Source organism: Olea europaea, unplaced genomic scaffold (genome assembly GCF_002742605.1).
Source record: "Olea europaea var. sylvestris unplaced genomic scaffold, O_europaea_v1 scaffold406, whole genome shotgun sequence".
In the NCBI taxonomy this organism is placed as follows: domain Eukaryota; kingdom Viridiplantae; phylum Streptophyta; class Magnoliopsida; order Lamiales; family Oleaceae; genus Olea; species Olea europaea.
Window position 1 is genome coordinate 394,856 of NW_019260263.1, and position 9,172 is coordinate 404,027.

The window sequence follows — 9,172 nt, forward strand, 5'->3', positions numbered from 1 at the left end:
TGGGGGGGGGGGGGGGGGGGAATACCTTTTTTAGTGTTTTATTTGGCCACTTGAATTGATGCCAATTGCAACTTGTGAAAGATTATGATTAGATATTATTTAAATGATGCCCAAACAAAGTTATTTAAACAACTTTTAACTTAATTAATCCCGTTCACTAGACCTTACTTTGTGGAGTAATGATAAGTTGTCATATTATTTATGCAATTATTGAATGTGAAATTGGATTATTACAACATTCATGGATTAGATCTTTTGACCTTTGTATTAAAGTAATGCAAATTGGGATTTTTTTTAATTTTTTAGTAAATTTAAAAGTCATATAATTTGGTATAGTGATTGTAATGTAGTAGGCAAGTTTTGAATGAATCATTACATTCGACATCATAGTCCCACTTGGATTAGTTGTCAACAATCAATACTAGAAAATAATTATCAAGTTGATGGGGATATGGGATTGGATTTGGAGCCTTGTTGCAAAATTTAACTAATTAAAAGGGTATAAGTTGTAAATAAAGTAAAACAAAGAATTAAAGATAGAGAATATGACTTTTCAATTTGCCCCTTTATTCAAAAATTATTCGTGATAACCAGAAAGTTTCGTCCACAAAAAAATAAAATATAAGTATAATGAAAATGAAAAATATGTTATGTTGTTCCATCTAAATGTTTCTTTGATTGTCTTTTCACTTAATATTGAAATGTGAACATAAGATCTTGTTTGCAATTGAAATGGTTTTAACAGACTACACTTCAAAATGACGTCACAATTGACAAGACGCCTTCTCATTTGCCAATAAGAATTTACAGGTCGAAGTGTAAAAACAATAAAATTAATGGAAAGACAATCAAAGACTTAAGGACCTCAACCTTTGCCACATTTTAATTGTACTAAACGGCCTCAACTTTTGCAGTACATTTTAATTGTACTTAAGGACCTCAACCTTCGCTCTTTGTAACATCTATGTTCCAATTTTTTCTTTGAATCTTAATTTTCAACCTTCCACTAATTAGAAGATATCATCTTTGATGATGACATTTTGTTTGTGCTTTGAAATTATAGAGAAATATTTTATCGCAATTTAGCATTTATTATTTTTTTTAAGAAAAATATGATGAAAAAAACGTCATTTCACAGCTTCCCAATGGAGGTTTGGGTCGGAAACCATCATCAGAGATGATATATACTTATTAATGAAAAGTTGAAGATAATAAAATATTGGGAGAAAAAAAAAGCTAAGGACATAAATATTACAATGAGCAAAGATGAAGGACCTAAAATGTAATTAAAAGTTGATCCAACTAATTAAAGTTAGAGAGGTGTATTCAATTGGGATTTTTGAAAACTTTGATGGACTTTTTTTAAGTGATGACTTTTGAGAATTTCGTAGATCTTTTAAAGATTTATATGGAATTAATGGAAGTCTTTCGTAGACTTCTATGGATTTTCATTTTAAAATTTTATAGACTTTTGTGGAATTCAAAAGACTTTTGAAAGCTTTCATTTGAAATAGAATTCACGTGGATTTGGTGTGAGATTCTCAATGTTAGTTCCCATAATTCCCTTTTTCCTTCTCCTTCTTCTCATATAATTAAAAAAAAATTGAAAAAATAAAAATTTAAGACTTTAATTAAATAATTAATAATCAAAATTATATGTATATATATAGTATACTTTTAAAAATAAATAAAAATTAATATATTTAAATTTAATTATAATTTAATAAAAAATAGGTATTTTTCACAAAAAAAAATGAATGAAAAAGGAAAAAAAAGTTACAAGAATCCAATTTAATTTTTTTCCAGAGAAAGTAGAGATAAATAATAAGAGAGAGAAAGAAAAATAAATGGAATATAAAAAATAAATTTTAATTATACATATCCATAGAAGATTAAAGGAAAGAAAGATTGAAAAAAAAGTTCTTTTTTTTTTGTGAAAGTCTCCCAAAATCTCGTGATTAATGAGAGACAAATTTTAAAATATTATATGAGTACTTTCTGCTTAAAAGTTAGTACGTCAGAAACTTTTATAAAAATCTCTAAAAGTCATTAAAATTTGAATACCCAAAGACTTATAGAGACTTCTAAAAAGTTTTAATTGAATACACCGTAACTTTTAGAGAGTTTCAAAAAGTCTCAATTGAATATCCCTAAACTTTTTTAATCCCAAAAAGTCATTAAAAGTCTCAATTGAATACACCCCTCTTAGTGTGATATTTTTCGGTTTGATGAGGGATCTAAATCAGCATTTCTTATTTTCCTTTAATAGCCAATGATGTACTTATTTTCATACATTTGGATGTGTTTGTATAAGTTGATGTGTAGCTAATTTTTATTGTTAGGAGGATCGATGTATTATAGTTTGGATAATTTGACTTTTCTTATTATATTTTGACTTTTAATTAATGTCACACTTTATCATTGTTGTGTTATGCATTTCATGAATTTGGCCAATTTATGGTTTATTTGAGAATTCATGTAGATACTGTGAAATGCCAAATTAGCTCTTGCTATAAAGTCATGATTTTTGGAAAATGTAGATAATATTTCTTTAAATTGTGCAAACTTATTTTTGAGTTTCTTCGTGATTTAATGTGTCTTTTTATATCGTAATTCATTAAGAATTACATTGAATTCACATATGAGATATATGATTAATTCTACCCAAGAAAGATTTTTGATTAAAATTGAGAAATTTGTTGGTGACATGAACAAAATTTGGGTCTTAATATGATATGTGAAGTTGAGTAGGACAAATTATGATAAAATCGTGATTCCTAGCATCATACTTCATCTATTCTTCTCGAAACAAATTAGTATACTACATTAATAAATTTTAATCATTAGTTTCATTAGTTAAAAATATTTTTTCTTAATTTGGTTGTTCAAATAAAGTTACAAAATTAAATTACGAACTCAGTAGAATGGTTTTTGAGAATTGATTTTTTGGCCGTTAGGAGAAAAGTGGGAGAAGAAATCAAATATAACGGCTGAAATAGTGAAATAACTGTCAAAAAATCACTCCCAAACAATCTGTATATATTATTTGTTGTGATTGGAACAATAATGAAATTCAATGAATATTAAGAAAGATTGATAATTATGTGTGCCTTGTATATAAATTTCTATTAATTTTGAGCTGAGTTTATTGGATATTTTCGAAGTGCAAAGTTTTAGGGATGACAACGAAGCGAGTATGGGACAGGTCGGCCACTCCCACTCATGTTCCATCGGATATTTTGTTACCCCATACCCATACCCGGTTAAAGCGAGACAGGACGGGTTTGGGGTGGGATCGGGTCGGGACGGGTTGCCCCATTTATTTATATTTCCTTTTATTTTTATTTTTTTGCTTTTATTTTTTATGTCTTTAGTTAGTAAACAGTATTTCTTTTTGACCGATTTCTTAAAAATAACTTATTCTCTTTAAAAATGATGATAAATCTATTATTTTAAAATATATTATTTTAACTTAAATTTGAAATTAATATTAAACGAGGCGGGTAATGGGGCGGGGACTATGTTTCCCACACCCATTTCATACCCGTTTCGGGACAATGACCCTCATTCCATACTCATCCCATGTACCCGGTTAGTACCCGCCTCATTTGGGATGGTGCCCCACGAGTATCGGGTTGAACGGTTTTTTTTTTGTCATCCCTACAAAGTTTGTACAATTCGTGCCAAGTTTGGAAAAAATTCACGAAAAGTTTGTGCAGACTTGGAGTAATTTTTCCTAATACATATGCACTTGGAGAGAACCATACATTTTGTTTCTAAACCGTAGGGAGGATGAGCTCATTAACGTTTGTAATGGCACGTCCTTATTTACCGTTAGTCCTATAGTTTTTTTTGAATTTCTTTGGGCTTTTGCTACTTGCATTCTAGACTTCTAGTCTAACTTTAGAAGCTATACTGCATCTGCGTATTGTCTTATATTTAAAGTGTGTCTTTCGTGACAAACTTTTAAGTTAGATTTAAAATTTTCATATTTTTTTCTAATTGCTAACTCATCAATAAAGTACTCGATCTTTAAAAAGTAGTTAGAATATATATTTGAAGTGACGTGGATTAAAATATCCTTCATTTATGGTATTTCTCTACTCCATTCCATACAAATCTTCAGAAGTCTTGTCGCCACAAACTAATTAATCTTGCTGGTCTTTGTATTGAAGTTAAGCATGATTGTAATCCTCGCAACTTCCCTCTAGACCTAACTTCTACCTAACAATAACCACACAACTCCATTGATGCTCAAACTCGTCAACAAGCAAATGAGAAAATTAGGTTTTTATACACTCACGAAACGCTAATTTAAAATCATTGACCGGATAGTGAAATAAATGCAAATTAGCATGAAAGTTATGCATGAACGTAATTTTCAAGCTTCCATTTAAACTTAGCTTCTACCGAAACTCCACAATCAGTCGTCCCTCACTTGCGAACCACACTAAAATTTATCATTAAGAATATTAAGTTCACTATGGGTACTTTATAATGATATCAAGAACATTTCCTAAATTTCAAGAATTGTAATCAAAATCACTGGCAAAATAAACTAGTTAAATGCTTCGACCGCAAAATTTTCTCTCCTTTTTTTTTTTTTTTTATTTGTGTCTCATCCATCCTTGAATATTTCCCTAGGCCAATCTATATACTCGTGGAACGCTAATATATAACCACTGATGAGATAGTATGAAATGAAATCCAGTATAGTGCAAGACAATTACTTGGTTATCTAAAAATGGACATCTATCACGTTACTCTTAATTTTCTTCATAACGACCAGAAGAAATATATAAATGGAAATAGTTCCTTTCAAGCCATGTAATTTTTCAATAAATACTTGCTTTGGTTTGTATCTTTTGAAAGTTAAGGTTATAAGAGAGGATTTTTTAAGGGGCTGCACATTAATTTGTAGTTTCGAAAAATAAATAGAAACAGGGAGAGGATTTTTTAAGGGATATGAAATTTTGGTTCATTGCATGTATCCCAAACTCTTGTAATAATTATGAATAAAGAAAGAGGAAAGTGACCCCACCTTGAAAACGAAAGATATGCACAAGATATAGATCTCTCACCCACATATTTTTTCATATTCTTGCAGTATAGCGTCAACCCACCGCACTTTTCTCTCCCCTTTTTTTGCCCTATTCTTGATAGGGTTCCCAAATGATTTCTTGCCTTTGATTTTTCTCTGATGCTTTCTGTTCTTTTTCTGATCTTGCTGATCGTCTTCTTCTTGCTTGATTTGGTAATTTTTGCTCTCCTCAGAGGGTTTTTTGGGCTTCTCCGCTTTAGATTTAACTTCCCTTGGATTTTCACACTGTTCCCATGTCTAAAGTCCTCAATTTCAGTGGTAAGATCTCTAATCTTTTCTGGGTTTATATGGATGAAAATATTTCAACTCATTGAATATAGGGACGTGATCTAAATTGTTATCGTGATTTCTGCTGGAACCTATTTTTTAATCTTTTTATGTCTTTGATTTGGTTAAATCTTGTATTCTCATGAAATACATATATCTGTACACTTGCATAAATGGCCAGGCTTATAATCTTTGTAGAGTGATTTTATTATCTCAAAATTTTTATGTGTTTCTCTTGAAAAAAGATTTATCAATTTAGGTTTTTGTGCCTTTGTTTGATTAAAACTTGTTATGGTCTGGGAAATATCTGAGTGTAATTATGCTTACCGTCTTTGATTGCGGTGGTATGATTTCAATTTATATCTGGATCTTTCTTAAAGTATGGCTTTAGACTTACAGGTCTTTTCTTGTGCCTTATTTTTAATGTTGTTTCAATATTTTTCAATATTTTTATTTATGTCTATATAGATGCTTAAAATATTGAATAGTGGTATCAATCTCAAATAATTGATGAGTTAGTTACCTATGAAAAGATAGAAGTGAAACTGTTGCTTAAAAAATTATCAACAACCAAGGTGTTTGTTATGATCTAGACCAGGTCTGAAACTAGTTTGTTGCGAAAAGTGGAAGATGATACAGGATTAATTCAAGACCACTTTGTTGGAGAAAATAAGAGATTAAGCCACAATTTGAAGTAATTAATAGCAGGCAAAAGAATAATAAAAGACTAGAAAATATTGCAGAGGAGTTCGGTGAATTTCTTTATAATAATAATAATATGGAGAAAAATACAGTGATTTTTTGTAATCACTATCAATTGTTGAGGGTAGTATGTTAATTGTGGCTGCTCATAAAAAATTATGGACTATTACTTCTTTTAAGTGTAATATTTTCATAGATATATATGACGAGGATAGTAAAATTATATGTTGGTGGTAACGTATAGTTACTTGATGTGCAACACATCTGAGTCCTGCATACTCTAAAGGGAATGTAAAAATTCAGGTTATCTGAAAATTGTCAGATTTTTTATTAAAACCTATAAATGTTGGCTGATGTTGGTTTCCACATCTCTGATTTCAGGAGATGATGATTTATTCCCTGGGGGGTTTCTATTCCCGAATTCTAAGGAGCCGAGTCTCTATTTGTCCCTAGGTCATCATGTGGACATGTATGTTCCTCCTCGTAAGAGATCTCGTGTCACTGCCCCGTTCATTGTCTGTAGAGAGCAAAAGCAACAGCCATCCATTGAAGTTCTACCTGACGAATGCCTCTTTGAGGTGTTCAGACGCCTTCCTGGAGGCCAAGAGAGGAGTGCCTGTGCAGGTGTCTCCAAGCGTTGGCTTATGCTTCTAAGTAGCATTCAGAGGGATGAAATATGCAATGAAACCACTCGATCTGTTGAGCCTGAGAACAGATCTAATATTAAGAAGGCTGATGAGTCCGTGAAGTCAAAAGACAAGGGTGGGTTTGTTGATTCGAATGGAATCAGAGCTGAAGTTGAGGAGGACTCGGAGACAGGTGTTGATGGATATCTTTCTAGATGCCTGGAAGGTAAGAAAGCTACTGATGTGAGGTTGGCTGCCATTGCTGTTGGAACTGGAAGCCGTGGAGGTTTGGGCAAGCTATCCATCCGAGAAAGCAGTTCTACTCGTGGATTGACAGATTTTGGCCTCAAGGCCATTGCTCGTGGTTGCCCTTCTTTGAGAGAGCTTTCGATTTGGCACTCATCATCAATTGGTGATGAAGGGCTACTTGAGATTGCAAATGGCTGTCATCTGCTGGAGAAGCTTGACCTATGCCATTGCTCAGCAGTTACAGACAAGTGTTTGCTTGCTATTGCAAAGAACTGTCCCAATCTGGCGTCAGTTACAATAGAATCTTGTTCAAACATTGGAAATGAAAGCCTGCAAACTTTGGGACGTAGCTGCCACAACCTGAAATCCGTTACTGTTAAACATTGTCCTCTTGTTGGGGACCAAGGAATTGCAGGTCTATTTTCGTCAGCCGGTAATGTTGTGACAAAGGTGAAGCTTCAGGCACTTAACATCAGTGATGTGTCTCTTGCTGTAATTGGACACTATGGCAGTGCATTGACTGACCTTGCACTTATTGGCCTCCAAAATGTGAACGAGAGGGGCTTCTGGGCCATGGCTAGTGGTCAAAGTTTGCAGAAGCTGAAGTCTTTGGCAATAACCACTTGTCGAGGAGTCTCTGATTTAGGGCTTGAAGCTATTGGAAAAGGTTGCCCGAATCTGCATCAGGTTTGCCTCAGAAGATGTCCACTTGTATCAGACAAAGGATTAATTTCGTTTGCCAAAGCTGCTGGGTCACTTGAAAATCTTCAATTGGAGGAATGCCACAGGATTACCCACTCTGGAGTTTTTGGCATCTTTGCAAACTGTGGTGGAAAATTGAAGGCTCTTGCCTTGGCCAATTGCTTTGGAATTCAGAACATGAACTTTCTATTTCCATTGACATTTCTTTGCTATTCACTGCGATCACTGACCATCTGCAACTGCCCTGGATTTGGTAATGCTAGCTTGGCCATGGTTGGTAAACTGTGCCCCTACCTGACTCATGTTGATTTCATTGGGCTTCAGGGAATAACTGATGCTGGGCTTCTATCATTTGTTCAGAGCTCTGAAGCTGGTTTGATGAAGGTAAATCTTAGTGGCTGTGTCAATTTGACCGACAATGTTGTTGCAACCATTTCCAAGCTGCATGGGAGCACTCTCGAGGTTCTGAATCTTGAAGGCTGCAGATTCATCACTGATGCAAGCCTGGTGACGGTTGCAAGGGATTGCTGGCAGCTGAATGAACTTGATGTTTCTAGTTGTGGAATTACTGATTCTGGCATTGCTGTCTTGGCTGGTGCCAAGCAGCTGAATCTGCAGATACTTTCCCTGGCAGGTTGCTCTTTGGTATCTGACAAATCTGCACCCCTGTTGGTGGTTATGGGCAAGACATTGATGGGGTTGAACCTCCAGCATTGCCATGGAATCAGCTCTGGTGCTGTTGATCTGCTTGTTGAGCAACTTTGGAGGTGTGATATACTCTCCTAAAGCAGCTGACAGTTGAAAAGGCCCCTTGAAGCAACAGATAGCGTGGTACATCGCAAGTTTTCACAACTTCAGTATAGCTCTTGGTTTTTTTTTCAGCGTGTTGTTTTTGGGTCCATAACCATGGGTCTTCATGTGGTTCAGTGTTCCAGTCCTTTTTTTCCAGCGAGGTGTGGCCAGTTTCTCTCTTCTTTTTTTTCAGCTTTCTTTCCATTAGAAAGCTATTCCAAGAAGTTTTCCCCTTGGTAAAGGGAGCCATTCTGCATAATTGTCACACTTAGCTGAGAATATAGACATTGGGTACTGGATTCTTAGATACTTCTAATGGTGCTACTATTATGTTTTCAGCTTCTGGCCTAGCGGTTACTTCCAACTTGCTCGGTCAAAGCTTGTTACTTCGTCTATTCCTTAGTCTTTTGGGTTGGGTCACTGTGTTTACCAAGTCTTCCATGTCGCTTAAAGCATACATGATGGTTGGGTTTGATTCCGTCGTTCAGTCTGTGTTTGCGGTTGCTTTTGGCAGTCGTAGGTTTGTAACCTTGCTTTTGTGGGCTTTGTCCGTGGCAGAGTTGTTTAGTCTGCCATGACAACCTTTTTGGGTTGTTTTTTCTTAACAAAGCCCTAGTTTTGCAGGTTCTTTTGTTACGAACTGCCCCGAGCAACCTTCTTGTTATGTAATACTCCATGAAAATGGTTACTTTGTTGTGAATAAAAAGGCTTTTCAGAAGCTTTATTATGTATC

General features: G+C 34.3%; 1 protein-coding gene across 1 annotated transcript; it reads left to right on the forward strand.

Moving 5' to 3' along the window:
• Window positions 1-5,084: 5,084 nt before the first annotated feature.
• On the forward strand, window positions 5,085-9,172 carry LOC111387511 (EIN3-binding F-box protein 1-like). The gene is made up of 2 exons (XM_023012071.1): window positions 5,085-5,359; window positions 6,452-9,172. Exons 1-2 carry the CDS (start codon window positions 5,335-5,337, stop codon window positions 8,431-8,433), a joined length of 2,007 nt encoding a protein of 668 aa, XP_022867839.1. The 5' UTR covers window positions 5,085-5,334; the 3' UTR covers window positions 8,434-9,172.